This window comes from Diachasmimorpha longicaudata, chromosome 12, assembly GCF_034640455.1.
Source record: "Diachasmimorpha longicaudata isolate KC_UGA_2023 chromosome 12, iyDiaLong2, whole genome shotgun sequence".
NCBI classification, from domain to species: Eukaryota; Metazoa; Arthropoda; class Insecta; order Hymenoptera; family Braconidae; genus Diachasmimorpha; species Diachasmimorpha longicaudata.
This window is the reverse complement of record NC_087236.1, coordinates 2881403-2897744: the sequence shown is the minus strand read 5'-3', so window position 1 is coordinate 2897744 and position 16342 is coordinate 2881403. Positions and strand designations below refer to the sequence as shown.

General features: G+C 46.9%; 1 protein-coding gene across 1 annotated transcript; it reads right to left on the bottom strand.

Moving 5' to 3' along the window:
* Positions 1–639: 639 nt before the first annotated feature.
* On the bottom strand, positions 640–4070 carry LOC135168160 (uncharacterized). Its single transcript, XM_064132094.1, has one exon. It carries the CDS (start codon positions 4068–4070, stop codon positions 654–656), a length of 3417 nt encoding a protein of 1138 aa, XP_063988164.1. The 3' UTR covers positions 640–653.
* Between the last annotated feature and the right edge of the window lie 12272 nt (positions 4071–16342).

Below are 16342 nucleotides of genomic sequence, written 5' to 3'. Positions count from 1 at the left end.
GACTTAATCCCCTTCCAGTAATATTTTCGCTTTAATTTGGCGTACATACGTTTTACACCCGGATGACCAGCAATCGGCGTATTATGATACTCTCGTAGTATTTCCGGAATGTCGTCGTCAGCAGGTGTAATGACCCCGCCGTCAGCGTTCGAGTCCATCGCACCTGTGTTCGCTCTTATCTGCGCTCGGGTTACCACGTTTATCCGACTTAACGCGTCAGCGTTGGTATTTAATTTACCAGGCTTGTGTACCACCTCGTATTCATACTCCTCTAATTTAATCCGCCAATGTACGAGTCTTGACCCCGGGTCCTTTACGTTAAATATCCACTTCAAGGGCCTATGGTCGGTCACTATAGTGAACTTACGCCCATATAGATAAGGACGGAAGTGACGAGCTCCCCATACAATAGCCAAGAGCTCCTTCTCTATGGTACTGTAGTTCTGCTCTGCCTTATTTAAGGTCCTGCTGGCATAGGCGATTGGTAAATCCTTGCCAATTTCCCCTTGCGATAACACAGCACCTATGGCCTTGTTTGACGCATCGGTGGTGAGCAGAAACGGATTCCCGAAATCGGGATACTGCAACACCGGAGCTGTTGTCAGAGCCCTTTTTAGGGTGTCAAAGGCGCTCTGCTCTCTCTCCCCCCAAGTCTAAGTTATGTCCTTTTTCAACAATTCAGACAAGGGTTTAGCAATTTTTGAAAAGTCTCTGATGAACTTCCGATAATACCCCGCTAATCCTAGGAAGGACATAATTTCCTTCTCGTGCTGTGGTACCGGAAATTTCACTACTGCCTCTATTTTACTAGGATCCGCTTTGATTCCATCCTTGGTAATGATGTGTCCTAGATACACCACCTCCTTCCTCAAGAAATTGCACTTATCAGGTTGAAGTCTCAGGTTCGCTTCCTTCAAGCACTGCAGTACCTCCCTCAGCCTTTTATTATGCTCCTGTAGATCCGGTCCAAAAATCACGATGTCATCCAGATAGACGAAACACCGAATTCCCTGTACTCCAGCCAGGACAGAATTCATGAGCCTTTGGAAAGTTGCAGGCCCGCCCTTAACCCCGAAAGGCAATCTACAGAACTCGTAGTGCCCATATGGTGTGGAAAAGGCAGTTTTACACCTATCCTCTTCCCTTACAGGAATCTGATGAAATCCCGAGGCCAAATCCAGAGTTGAGAAATATTTGGCATTTCCCAATCGATCCAGTATATCGGATATATTGGGCAATGGAAATGAATCACCAACCGTGACTTCATTCAAGCGTCGGAAATCTACCACAACGCGGAATTTGACCTTCCCTGACGCATCCATTTTTTTAGGAACCACAAGCAAAGGCGCATTCCACTGGCTTTTGCTTGGACGCACGATTCCATTCTGCAACATCTCCTTGACCTGGTGATCCACCTCCTCCATCTGTGATTCTGGTAACCGATGAGGCCTGACATTAATAGGCGCTGTCCCCGGTTTCAATGGGATCTCATGCTTCAGATGATCTGTAGCTCCAGGAGGATCTCCTGGTAGCTGTACGATGGAGTTGTATTCCTCCAAGATTTCCAGAAGGGAATATTTCTCCTCCTGATTTAGGTGCTCAATCCTCAGATTCTCTCGCAATAATTTGATGCGGTCTTTCACCTCGCCCCTCTCGGCATCCCTCAGCATCATAATTATTTCCCCCGACGGCAGCGATTCCAGTTTAACCGTCGGTGGATTGATGAACACATCGTTGTCGTTCGTATTCACCACACAAACGAGTACTTGACCCTTTACTGCCTTCGTGAGACACTCCCCCATGAAGACGCCCTTCGCCAGTTGGTTTTTCCGGACGATACCAGTTCCGCTGCTTCGTGTGGGTACCGTTAGTAATACCTCACTTCTAGCCCCGATTTTCGTGGGTGTTTGATCCTGGAACAGCTCGAACGGATGTCCATTGATCACCAACGCCTTCCCATGGACTGTTTCCACCTTCAACGTAGGTGAAGACAGAAAATCTTCGCCTAAAATCCCCCCAAGGCAAGGAAAATTCGCAGGAACGACCTGAAACGTATGTCCCAGACATCTATTACCAATTTCCAACCGAAGAATAACCTCACCCAGGGTGGCGACGTCATGATTTGAAATCCCCCTCAAGATTCGGCTTCTCGGGGAAATCTCAACCCCTTCCGTCAGCTTGTCCACCCTCACTAAGGAAATCTTCGCTCCGGAATCTGCCAAGAACATGGTTGGCAGCTCCAGCTCCAGCGCAGTGAGTAAAATCTGTGATTTTATTTCCCCCTGCAGTGCTGGCTTTATCATCGTTGTTTTGTTTCCCTGGAAACTCCCCCCTTGCCGTGTAGGTTTTACCATCATAACTTGATAGGCTCCGACAGGCATAATTTTCCCCTCATCAGACTTATCAACCCTCCTTTTTGGATCTAGGTTACTGCTGTCGGTACCCGAATTATTATTCCGCTTACCTGCAAAATGAGACTTCACGAGCTCCGCAGGAATTCTCTGCGAGTCAGATATTCCCAATTTCTTCTTTAACTTACGGCAATCAGCGGCCTCATGACCCGCATACCGGCAATGTTTACATACAGCGCCGAATGCGTTGACGCTACGTCGCTCTGACGCAACCGGCAACGATTTGCGTTGACCTGCCTGCGGATTGCGACAATCTTTTGCAATATGACCTGATTGTCCGCAGCTGAAGCAATTCCCAGTGGATTGCCGGGCCATAGAAACTCTATTCCCGCCACTGGAGTTCCTTTGAGGCACCTCAAAATGCTTCCCTTTCTGAGGGCCAGAGATGGTTTTCTCCAAATCTACGGCTCCTGCACAGGACTCGTGGAGTGTCTTGAAATTATGGGCTCGCACCAAAATCTGCAACTGCCCTCGCAATCCCTGTTCGAACATAAGTTTAGCCAGAGACATTAGAATGGTTTTAGCGGCTACCTTTTCTACCTCCGTGAAACCAACGTGTAGACTCAGTAAGCCATTCAATAAATCAAGGGTGGCCTCCTCCGTGCGTGCGACATATTTAGAAACACTTTCATTCTCCTTTTGCTGTATTCTGCTAAATTCTGCTTGAAGTCCGACCAGACTTTTCGCTTTTCCGAAAAGTGATCGCAATTCCTCCTCCAGCTGTTGAAATGAGGTGATCGTTCGATACTTCAATTGTTTCAAAGCAGTACCTTCAAATTTACTTCCCAGAATACCCTTTAGGAGCGAATCCTGATATTCCGGATATATCAATTCCCTAGCGGAAGTCACTGATTTCAGAAACCCATCTAGTTTATCTGAATCTTGCCCAGCAAAACAACGTACCATTTGAAGTGCGCCCTTCAGATCAAGGTATGCACTCCCCGGTGCTCGGTTATTCTGCATGTTTTGGTCTGCCCAGGCCTCCGCCAAAAGATCTCTAACTTCATTTTTCTCCTTTTCAGCTTCCTCTCGACGCTGCCGCTCAGAATCCAGGAGGCGTTGCATTTCCCCCTGTTGTGCTTGCCTCTCTATCTCCATTTCGGCCATTTTTTCGCGCAACTCTGCTACTGAGTCCCGTAGCTCGTCAGTTCGCCGAAGTGGTCGTACCCCCTCGGGAGGTTGGTCCGCCCCATGGCGTTCGCCCCTAGGAACGAAACCCCCCGCCGCTAATGTCCCTGTACGGTAAAACACGTTACTGGGTGTGGAGTACTCGTGTCTGGGCGTCACATCCCTTGCCCCGTCTTCCTGGATCTCATCCAAATCCTCAAACGGATTTCCCGGTACATTCGGAGGATTTTGGAGAGAGGATCGCTGGTTTCCTCCTCCAACCCCTCGTGTGCTATTAGCCAGCTGCTCCCCGGGTAATTCCTCGGGTAGATCGTCCTCTTCCCGATGGACGTCAACCCTGACCTGTTGTGCATTACCACTAGCCAACAAGCTCTGATGCAAAGATCGGCTATATCTCCGTTGCACATTAACATTCCCGTTAATATTCCCATCAGAATTAAACAGATGTCTTCTTACCCCTTGCCCTGAAATGGAGTAAGACTCGAAATCCGATTCCGATCGTCGACTACCATTTGCTCCAGTAGTTGACATAATCGATTATTTATTTCTTGGCCAAAAATGAAATAATCCCACTTGCGTAGCTACTTATCACGATACTAGCCCCTCTTGACAGGGTAGTTTCCACTAGCCTCTGGTACGATAAAGTACTAAGGTAGGCTTTCCTGGTTCACCCCAATGGTAACCACTATGATTCCTGATAACAGGTTCCCAAAAAATCTTCGTCTGATTTACCTTAACGGCAATCTTCTCCGTCCTTCGATGTGAAGGTCTGCTGCAGCTGCTGGCCAGTCTACCCCTAGGTAGTCCAAACTCCAATGTTCGGTTCTTCTTCTATCACTGTGTGACAAGACAGTGGTTGATCAGGCCTCCGTCTTCCCCAAAAGATACGCTGCCACCAAAAATGTAATGGACCCGAGCGGTTGGGTTCGGGTTTCGGGGTTCACACTCGCGGATGGAGGATAGGAGCAGATATCTTCAATTGATTCACTATCTTTATTGGTTATTCCACTAGTTTATTAACAATTAAAGACTCGCTCTGAGACACAGAGTATCAGGCGAGTATAAGTACAGAAGAAGTAACTCCTTATGAATGGTATTTGGATAACTGGCCCAGAGAATACGAGTCCCCGAGTATTTATTGTCTCGTGGATTCGTATTACATCGCACGGTGACGCGCTAGAGGCCAGTTCGAGGCGTAAAGCGCTGACGCTGCGCCCCAGTTATCTACATAAGTTGAATATACGTGGATTGATCCACATATATTCATTACCTTTTATTTTCCTTTCTTCATATGTTTTGCATTCCGAATAATACGTGCCACTTTCGTGTCCTCGTATTCTCCGGATTACGAAACTGAAATGTTATGGCATTTTGGGGCATAACAACAATTTGGCTGGCGCCATTGGATTCGTGAGACGATTTCCGATTTTTCAAGGGGTCCGGGAATTTTCTAAAGTCGATTTTTTCGTTTTTCGCGTTTTTCTCGGTTCCTGGGCCTCCTAGAGCCAAACGGGCCCGGATTTGGACTCTGACGTTTTTCGTCCATATCATTGGATATATCATAGCTAGGACAATTTGGTTGGCGCCATTGGATTCGTGAGACGATTTCCGATTTTGCGGGGGGTCCGGGAATTTTCTAAAGTCGATTTTTTCGTTTTTCGCGTTTTTCTCGGCTCCTGGGCCTCCTAGAGCAAAACGGGCCCGGATTTGGGATCACACCGTTTTTCACCCATATCTTTAGAAATAACATAGCTAGGACAATTTGGCTGGTGCCATTGGATTCGTGAGACGATTTCCGATTTTTCTGGGGGTCCGGGATTTTTCTAAAGTCGATTTTTTCGTTTTTCGCGTTTTTCTCGGTTCCTGGGCCTCCTAGACCCAAACGGGCCCGGATTTGGGATCACACCGTTTTTCACCCATATCTTTAGAAATAACATAGCTACGACAATTTGGCTGGTGCCATTGGATTCGTGAGACGATTTCCGATTTTTCTGGGGGTCCGGGAATTTTCTAAAGTCAATTTTTTCGTTTTTCGCGTTTTTCTCGGCTCCTGGGCCTCCTAGAGCAAAACGGGCCCGGATTTGGGATCACACCGTTTTTCACCCATATCTTTAGAAATAACATAGCTAGGACAATTTGGCTGGTGCCATTGGATTCGTGAGACGATTTCCGATTTTTCTGGGGGTCCGGGATTTTTCTAAAGTCGATTTTTTCGTTTTTCGCGTTTTTCTCGGTTCCTGGGCCTCCTAGACCCAAACGGGCCCGGATTTGGGATCACACCGTTTTTCACCCATATCTTTAGAAATAACATAGCTACGACAATTTGGCTGGTGCCATTGGATTCGTGAGACGATTTCCGATTTTTCTGGGGGTCCGGGAATTTTCTAAAGTCAATTTTTTCGTTTTTCGCGTTTTTCTCGGCTCCTGGGCCTCCTAAAGCAAAACGGGCCCGGATTTGGGATCACACCGTTTTTCGCCCATATCTTTGGAAATATCATAGCTAGGACAATTTGGCTGGCGCCATTGGATTCGTGAGACGATTTCCGATTTTTCTAGGGGTCCGGGAATTTTCTAAAGTCGATTTTTTCGTTTTTCGCGTTTTTCTCGGTTCCTGGCCCTCCTAGAGCCAAACGGGCCCGGATTTGGAATCACACCGTTTTTCACCCATATCTTTAGAAATAACATAGCTAGGACAATTTGGCTGGTGCCATTGGATTCGTGAGACGATTTCCGATTTTTCTGGGGGTCGGGGAATTTTCTAAAGTCGATTTTTTCGTTTTTCGCGTTTTTCTCGGCTCCTGGGCGTCCTAGAGCAAAACGGGCCCGGATTTGGGATCACACCGTTTTTCGCCCATATCATTGGAAATATCATAGCTAGGACAATTTGGCTGGCGCCATTGGATTCGTGAGACGATTCCCGATTTTTCTAGGGGCCCGGGAATTGTCCACAGTCGATTTTTTCGTTTTTCGCAATTTTCTCGGCTCCTGGGCCTCCTAGAGCAAAACGGGCCCGGATTTGGAATCAGATCGTTTTTTGTCCATATGTTCGGAAATATCATAGCTAGGTCAATTTGGCTGGCGCCATTGGATTCGTGAGACAATTTCCGATTTTTCTAGGGGTCCAGGAATTTTCTAAAGTGGATTTTTTCGTTTTTCGCGTTTTTCTCGGTTCCTGGGCCTCCTAGAGCCAAACGGGCCCGGATTTGGACTCTGACGTTTTTCGTCCACATCATTGGATATATCATAGCTAGGACAATTTGGTTGGCGCCATTGGATCCGTGTGACGATTTCCGATTTTTCTGGGGGTCCGGGAATTTTCTAAAGTCAATTTTTTCGTTTTTCGCGTTTTTCTCGGCTCCTGGGCCTCCTAGAGCAAAACGGGCCCGGATTTGGGATCACACCGTTTTTCGCCCATATCTTTGGAAATATCATCGCTAGGACAATTTGGCTGGCGCCATTGGATTCGTGAGACGATTTCCGATTTTTCTAGGGGTCCGGGAATATTCTAAAGTCGATTTTTTCGTTTTTCGCAATTTTCTCGGCTCTTGGGCCTCCTAGATCAAAACGGGCCAGGATTTGGACTCTGACGTTTTTCGTCCATATCATTGGATATAACATAGCTAGGACAATTTGGCTGGCGCCATTGAATTCGTGAGACGAATTCCGATTCTTCTTGAGGTCCGGGAATTTTCTAAAGTCGATTTTTTCGTTTTTCGCGTTTTTCTAGGTTCCTGGGCCTCGTAGAGCCAAACGGGCCCGGATTTGGGATCACACCGTTTTTCACCCATATCTTTAGAAATAACATAGTTAGGACAATTTGGCTGGTGCCATCGGATTCGTGAGACGATTTCCGATTTTTCTGGGGGTCCGGGAATTTTCTAAAGTCAACTTTTTCGTTTTACGCGTTTTTCTCGGCTCCTGGGCCTCCTAGAGCAAAACGGGCCCGGATTTGGCATCACACCGCTTTTCGCCCATATCTTTGGAAATATCATAGCTAGGACAATTTGGCTGGCGCCATTGGATTCGTGAGACGATTTCCGATTTTTCAAGGGGTCCGGGAATTTTCTAAAGTCGATTTTTTCGTTTTTCGCGTTTTTCTCGGTTCCTGGGCCTCCTAGAGCCAAACGGGCCCGGATTTGGACTCTGACGTTTTTCGTCCATATCATTGGATATATCATAGCTAGGACAATTTGGTTGGCGCCATTGGATTCGTGAGACGATTTCCGATTTTGCGGGGGGTCCGGGAATTTTCTAAAGTCGATTTTTTCGTTTTTCGCGTTTTTCTCGGCTCCTGGGCCTCCTAGAGCAAAACGGGCCCGGATTTGGGATCACACCGTTTTTCACCCATATCTTTAGAAATAACATAGCTAGGACAATTTGGCTGGTGCCATTGGATTCGTGAGACGATTTCCGATTTTTCTGGGGGTCCGGGATTTTTCTAAAGTCGATTTTTTCGTTTTTCGCGTTTTTCTCGGTTCCTGGGCCTCCTAGACCCAAACGGGCCCGGATTTGGGATCACACCGTTTTTCACCCATATCTTTAGGAATAACATAGCTAGGACAATTTGGCTGGTGCCATTGGATTCGTGAGACGATTTCCGATTTTTCTGGGGGTCCGGGAATTTTCTAAAGTCGATTTTTTCGTTTTTCGCGTTTTTCTCGGCTCCTGGGCGTCCTAGAGCAAAACGGGCCCGGATTTGGGATCACACCGTTTTTCGCCCATATCATTGGAAATATCATAGCTAGGACAATTTGGCTGGCGCCATTGGATTCGTGAGACGATTCCCGATTTTTCTAGGGGCCCGGGAATTGTCCACAGTCGATTTTTTCGTTTTTCGCAATTTTCTCGGCTCCTGGGCCTCCTAGAGCAAAACGGGCCCGGATTTGGGATCACACTGTTTTTCGCCCATATCATTGGAAATATCATAGCTAGGACAATTTGGCTGGCGCCATTGGATTCGTGAGACGATTTCCGATTTTTCTAGGGGTCCGGGAATTTTCTAAAGTTGATTTTTTCGTTTTTCGCGTTTTTCTCGGTTCCTGGGCCTCCTAGAGCCAAACGGGCCCGGATTTGGGATCACACCGTTTTTCATCCATATCTTTGGAAATATCATAGCTAGGACAATTTGGTTGGCACCATTGGATTCGTGAGACGATTTCCGATTTTTCGAGGGGCCCGGGAATTGTCCACAGTCGATTTTTTCGTTTTTCGCAATTTTCTCGGCTCCTGGGCCTCCTAGAGAAAAACGGGCCCGGATTTGGAATCAGATGGTTTTTCGTCCATATCTTCGGAAATATCATCGCTAGGACAATTTGGCTGGCGCCATTGGATTCGTGAGACGATTCCCGATTTTTCTAGGGGCCCGGGAATTGTCCACAGTCGATTTTTTCGTTTTTCGCAATTTTCTCGGCTCCTGGGCCTCCTAGAGCAAAACGGGCCCGGATTTGGAATCAGATCGTTTTTCGTCCATATCATTGGAAAACTCGTAGCTAGGACAATTTGGCTGGCGCCATTGGATTCGTGAAACGATTTCCGATTTTTCTAGGGCTCCGGGAATTTTCTAAAGTCGATTTTTTCGTTTTTCGCGTTTTTCTCGGCTCCTGGGCGTCCTAGAGCAAAACGGGCCCGGATTTGGGATCACACCGTTTTTCACCCATATCTTTAGAAATAACATAGCTAGGACAATTTGGCTGGTGCCATTGGATTCGTGAGACGATTTCCGATTTTTCTGGGGGTCCGGGAATTTTCTAAAGTCAATTTTTTCGTTTTTCGCGTTTTTCTCGGCTCCTGGGCCTCTTAGAGCAAAACGGGCCCGGATTTGGGATCACACCGTTTTTCGCCCATATCTCGGGAAACATCATAGCTAGGACGATTTGGCTGGCGCCATTGGATTCGTGAGACGATTCCCGATTTTTCTAGGGGCCCGGGAATTGTCCACAGTCGATTTTTTCGTTTTTCGCAATTTTCTCGGCTCCTGGGCCTCCTAGAGCAAAACGGGCCCGGATTTGGAATCAGATCGTTTTTTGTCCATATGTTCGGAAATATCATAGCTAGGTCAATTTGGCTGGCGCCATTGGATTCGTGAGACAATTTCCGATTTTTCTAGGGGTCCAGGAATTTTCTAAAGTGGATTTTTTCGTTTTTCGCGTTTTTCTCGGTTCCTGGGCCTCCTAGAGCCAAACGGGCCCGGATTTGGACTCTGACGTTTTTCGTCCACATCATTGGATATATCATAGCTAGGACAATTTGGTTGGCGCCATTGGATCCGTGTGACGATTTCCGATTTTTCTGGGGGTCCGGGAATTTTCTAAAGTCAATTTTTTCGTTTTTCGCGTTTTTCTCGGCTCCTGGGCCTCCTAGAGCAAAACGGGCCCGGATTTGGGATCACACCGTTTTTCGCCCATATCTTTGGAAATATCATCGCTAGGACAATTTGGCTGGCGCCATTGGATTCGTGAGACGATTTCCGATTTTTCTAGGGGTCCGGGAATATTCTAAAGTCGATTTTTTCGTTTTTCGCAATTTTCTCGGCTCTTGGGCCTCCTAGATCAAAACGGGCCAGGATTTGGACTCTGACGTTTTTCGTCCATATCATTGGATATATCATAGCTAGGACAATTTGGTTGGCGCCATTGGATCCGTGTGACGATTTCCGATTTTTATGGGGGTCCGGGAATTTTCTAAAGTCAATTTTTTCGTTTTTCGCGTTTTTCTCGGCTCCTGGGCCTCCTAGAGCAAAACGGGCCCGGATTTGGGATCACACCGTTTTTCGCCCATATCTTTGGAAATATCATCGCTAGGACAATTTGGCTGGCGCCATTGGATTCGTGAGACGATTTCCGATTTTTCTAGGGGTCCGGGAATATTCTAAAGTCGATTTTTTCGTTTTTCGCAATTTTCTCGGCTCTTGGGCCTCCTAGATCAAAACGGGCCAGGATTTGGACTCTGACGTTTTTCGTCCATATCATTGGATATAACATAGCTAGGACAATTTGGCTGGCGCCATTGAATTCGTGAGACGAATTCCGATTCTTCTTGAGGTCCGGGAATTTTCTAAAGTCGATTTTTTCGTTTTTCGCGTTTTTCTAGGTTCCTGGGCCTCGTAGAGCCAAACGGGCCCGGATTTGGGATCACACCGTTTTTCACCCATATCTTTAGAAATAACATAGTTAGGACAATTTGGCTGGTGCCATCGGATTCGTGAGACGATTTCCGATTTTTCTGGGGGTCCGGGAATTTTCTAAAGTCAACTTTTTCGTTTTACGCGTTTTTCTCGGCTCCTGGGCCTCCTAGAGCAAAACGGGCCCGGATTTGGCATCACACCGCTTTTCGCCCATATCTTTGGAAATATCATAGCTAGGACAATTTGGCTGGCGCCATTGGATTCGTGAGACGATTTCCGATTTTTCAAGGGGTCCGGGAATTTTCTAAAGTCGATTTTTTCGTTTTTCGCGTTTTTCTCGGTTCCTGGGCCTCCTAGAGCCAAACGGGCCCGGATTTGGACTCTGACGTTTTTCGTCCATATCATTGGATATATCATAGCTAGGACAATTTGGTTGGCGCCATTGGATTCGTGAGACGATTTCCGATTTTGCGGGGGGTCCGGGAATTTTCTAAAGTCGATTTTTTCGTTTTTCGCGTTTTTCTCGGCTCCTGGGCCTCCTAGAGCAAAACGGGCCCGGATTTGGGATCACACCGTTTTTCACCCATATCTTTAGAAATAACATAGCTAGGACAATTTGGCTGGTGCCATTGGATTCGTGAGACGATTTCCGATTTTTCTGGGGGTCCGGGATTTTTCTAAAGTCGATTTTTTCGTTTTTCGCGTTTTTCTCGGTTCCTGGGCCTCCTAGACCCAAACGGGCCCGGATTTGGGATCACACCGTTTTTCACCCATATCTTTAGAAATAACATAGCTAGGACAATTTGGCTGGTGCCATTGGATTCGTGAGACGATTTCCGATTTTTCTGGGGGTCCGGGAATTTTCTAAAGTCGATTTTTTCGTTTTTCGCGTTTTTCTCGGCTCCTGGGCGTCCTAGAGCAAAACGGGCCCGGATTTGGGATCACACCGTTTTTCGCCCATATCATTGGAAATATCATAGCTAGGACAATTTGGCTGGCGCCATTGGATTCGTGAGACGATTCCCGATTTTTCTAGGGGCCCGGGAATTGTCCACAGTCGATTTTTTCGTTTTTCGCAATTTTCTCGGCTCCTGGGCCTCCTAGAGCAAAACGGGCCCGGATTTGGGATCACACTGTTTTTCGCCCATATCATTGGAAATATCATAGCTAGGACAATTTGGCTGGCGCCATTGGATTCGTGAGACGATTTCCGATTTTTCTAGGGGTCCGGGAATTTTCTAAAGTTGATTTTTTCGTTTTTCGCGTTTTTCTCGGTTCCTGGGCCTCCTAGAGCCAAACGGGCCCGGATTTGGGATCACACCGTTTTTCATCCATATCTTTGGAAATATCATAGCTAGGACAATTTGGTTGGCACCATTGGATTCGTGAGACGATTTCCGATTTTTCGAGGGGCCCGGGAATTGTCCACAGTCGATTTTTTCGTTTTTCGCAATTTTCTCGGCTCCTGGGCCTCCTAGAGAAAAACGGGCCCGGATTTGGAATCAGATGGTTTTTCGTCCATATCTTCGGAAATATCATCGCTAGGACAATTTGGCTGGCGCCATTGGATTCGTGAGACGATTCCCGATTTTTCTAGGGGCCCGGGAATTGTCCACAGTCGATTTTTTCGTTTTTCGCAATTTTCTCGGCTCCTGGGCCTCCTAGAGCAAAACGGGCCCGGATTTGGAATCAGATCGTTTTTCGTCCATATCATTGGAAAACTCGTAGCTAGGACAATTTGGCTGGCGCCATTGGATTCGTGAAACGATTTCCGATTTTTCTAGGGCTCCGGGAATTTTCTAAAGTCGATTTTTTCGTTTTTCGCGTTTTTCTCGGCTCCTGGGCGTCCTAGAGCAAAACGGGCCCGGATTTGGGATCACACCGTTTTTCACCCATATCTTTAGAAATAACATAGCTAGGACAATTTGGCTGGTGCCATTGGATTCGTGAGACGATTTCCGATTTTTCTGGGGGTCCGGGAATTTTCTAAAGTCAATTTTTTCGTTTTTCGCGTTTTTCTCGGCTCCTGGGCCTCTTAGAGCAAAACGGGCCCGGATTTGGGATCACACCGTTTTTCGCCCATATCTCGGGAAACATCATAGCTAGGACGATTTGGCTGGCGCCATTGGATTCGTGAGACGATTCCCGATTTTTCTAGGGGCCCGGGAATTGTCCACAGTCGATTTTTTCGTTTTTCGCAATTTTCTCGGCTCCTGGGCCTCCTAGAGCAAAACGGGCCCGGATTTGGAATCAGATCGTTTTTTGTCCATATGTTCGGAAATATCATAGCTAGGTCAATTTGGCTGGCGCCATTGGATTCGTGAGACAATTTCCGATTTTTCTAGGGGTCCAGGAATTTTCTAAAGTGGATTTTTTCGTTTTTCGCGTTTTTCTCGGTTCCTGGGCCTCCTAGAGCCAAACGGGCCCGGATTTGGACTCTGACGTTTTTCGTCCACATCATTGGATATATCATAGCTAGGACAATTTGGTTGGCGCCATTGGATCCGTGTGACGATTTCCGATTTTTCTGGGGGTCCGGGAATTTTCTAAAGTCAATTTTTTCGTTTTTCGCGTTTTTCTCGGCTCCTGGGCCTCCTAGAGCAAAACGGGCCCGGATTTGGGATCACACCGTTTTTCGCCCATATCTTTGGAAATATCATCGCTAGGACAATTTGGCTGGCGCCATTGGATTCGTGAGACGATTTCCGATTTTTCTAGGGGTCCGGGAATATTCTAAAGTCGATTTTTTCGTTTTTCGCAATTTTCTCGGCTCTTGGGCCTCCTAGATCAAAACGGGCCAGGATTTGGACTCTGACGTTTTTCGTCCATATCATTGGATATAACATAGCTAGGACAATTTGGCTGGCGCCATTGAATTCGTGAGACGAATTCCGATTCTTCTTGAGGTCCGGGAATTTTCTAAAGTCGATTTTTTCGTTTTTCGCGTTTTTCTAGGTTCCTGGGCCTCGTAGAGCCAAACGGGCCCGGATTTGGGATCACACCGTTTTTCACCCATATCTTTAGAAATAACATAGTTAGGACAATTTGGCTGGTGCCATCGGATTCGTGAGACGATTTCCGATTTTTCTGGGGGTCCGGGAATTTTCTAAAGTCAACTTTTTCGTTTTACGCGTTTTTCTCGGCTCCTGGGCCTCCTAGAGCAAAACGGGCCCGGATTTGGCATCACACCGCTTTTCGCCCATATCTTTGGAAATATCATAGCTAGGACAATTTGGCTGGCGCCATTGGATTCGTGAGACGATTTCCGATTTTTCAAGGGGTCCGGGAATTTTCTAAAGTCGATTTTTTCGTTTTTCGCGTTTTTCTCGGTTCCTGGGCCTCCTAGAGCCAAACGGGCCCGGATTTGGACTCTGACGTTTTTCGTCCATATCATTGGATATATCATAGCTAGGACAATTTGGTTGGCGCCATTGGATTCGTGAGACGATTTCCGATTTTGCGGGGGGTCCGGGAATTTTCTAAAGTCGATTTTTTCGTTTTTCGCGTTTTTCTCGGCTCCTGGGCCTCCTAGAGCAAAACGGGCCCGGATTTGGGATCACACCGTTTTTCACCCATATCTTTAGAAATAACATAGCTAGGACAATTTGGCTGGTGCCATTGGATTCGTGAGACGATTTCCGATTTTTCTGGGGGTCCGAGATTTTTCTAAAGTCGATTTTTTCGTTTTTCGCGTTTTTCTCGGTTCCTGGGCCTCCTAGACCCAAACGGGCCCGGATTTGGGATCACACCGTTTTTCACCCATATCTTTAGAAATAACATAGCTACGACAATTTGGCTGGTGCCATTGGATTCGTGAGACGATTTCCGATTTTTCTGGGGGTCCGGGAATTTTCTAAAGTCAATTTTTTCGTTTTTCGCGTTTTTCTCGGCTCCTGGGCCTCCTAAAGCAAAACGGGCCCGGATTTGGGATCACACCGTTTTTCGCCCATATCTTTGGAAATATCATAGCTAGGACAATTTGGCTGGCGCCATTGGATTCGTGAGACGATTTCCGATTTTTCTAGGGGTCCGGGAATTTTCTAAAGTCGATTTTTTCGTTTTTCGCGTTTTTCTCGGTTCCTGGCCCTCCTAGAGCCAAACGGGCCCGGATTTGGGATCACACCGTTTTTCACCCATATCTTTAGAAATAACATAGCTAGGACAATTTGGCTGGTGCCATTGGATTCGTGAGACGATTTCCGATTTTTCTGGGGGTCCGGGAATTTTCTAAAGTCGATTTTTTCGTTTTTCGCGTTTTTCTCGGCTCCTGGGCGTCCTAGAGCAAAACGGGCCCGGATTTGGGATCACACCGTTTTTCGCCCATATCATTGGAAATATCATAGCTAGGACAATTTGGCTGGCGCCATTGGATTCGTGAGACGATTCCCGATTTTTCTAGGGGCCCGGGAATTGTCCACAGTCGATTTTTTCGTTTTTCGCAATTTTCTCGGCTCCTGGGCCTCCTAGAGCAAAACGGGCCCGGATTTGGGATCACACCGTTTTTCGCCCATATCATTGGAAATATCATAGCTAGGACAATTTGGCTGGCGCCATTGGATTCGTGAGACGATTTCCGATTTTTCTAGGCGTCCGGGAATTTTCTAAAGTTGATTTTTTCGTTTTTCGCGTTTTTCTCGGTTCCTGGGCCTCCTAGAGCCAAACGGGCCCGGATTTGGGATCACACCGTTTTTCATCCATATCTTTGGAAATATCATAGCTAGGACAATTTGGTTGGCACCATTGGATTCGTGAGACGATTTCCGATTTTTCGAGGGGCCCGGGAATTGTCCACAGTCGATTTTTTCGTTTTTCGCAATTTTCTCGGCTCCTGGGCCTCCTAGAGAAAAACGGGCCCGGATTTGGAATCAGATGGTTTTTCGTCCATATCTTCGGAAATATCATCGCTAGGACAATTTGGCTGGCGCCATTGGATTCGTGAGACGATTCCCGATTTTTCTAGGGGCCCGGGAATTGTCCACAGTCGATTTTTTCGTTTTTCGCAATTTTCTCGGCTCCTGGGCCTCCTAGAGCAAAACGGGCCCGGATTTGGAATCAGATCGTTTTTCGTCCATATCATTGGAAAACTCGTAGCTAGGACAATTTGGCTGGCGCCATTGGATTCGTGAAACGATTTCCGATTTTTCTAGGGCTCCGGGAATTTTCTAAAGTCGATTTTTTCGTTTTTCGCGTTTTTCTCGGCTCCTGGGCGTCCTAGAGCAAAACGGGCCCGGATTTGGGATCACACCGTTTTTCACCCATATCTTTAGAAATAACATAGCTAGGACAATTTGGCTGGTGCCATTGGATTCGTGAGACGATTTCCGATTTTTCTGGGGGTCCGGGAATTTTCTAAAGTCAATTTTTTCGTTTTTCACGTTTTTCTCGGCTCCTGGGCCTCTTAGAGCAAAACGGGCCCGGATTTGGGATAACACCGTTTTTCGCCCATATCTCGGGAAACATCATAGCTAGGACGATTTGGCTGGCGCCATTGGATTCGTGAGACGATTCCCGATTTTTCTAGGGGCCCGGGAATTGTCCACAGTCGATTTTTTCGTTTTTCGCAATTTTCTCGGCTCCTGGGCCTCCTAGAGCAAAACGGGCCCGGATTTGGAATCAGATCGTTTTTTGTCCATATGTTCGGAAATATCATAGCTAGGTCAATTTGGCTGGCGCCATTGGA

Excerpts from the sequence above, each read along its gene's own strand:
- LOC135168160 (XM_064132094.1), bottom strand. The coding sequence starts at position 4,070 with ATGTCAACTACTGGAGCAAATGGTAGTCGACGATCGGAATCGGATTTC.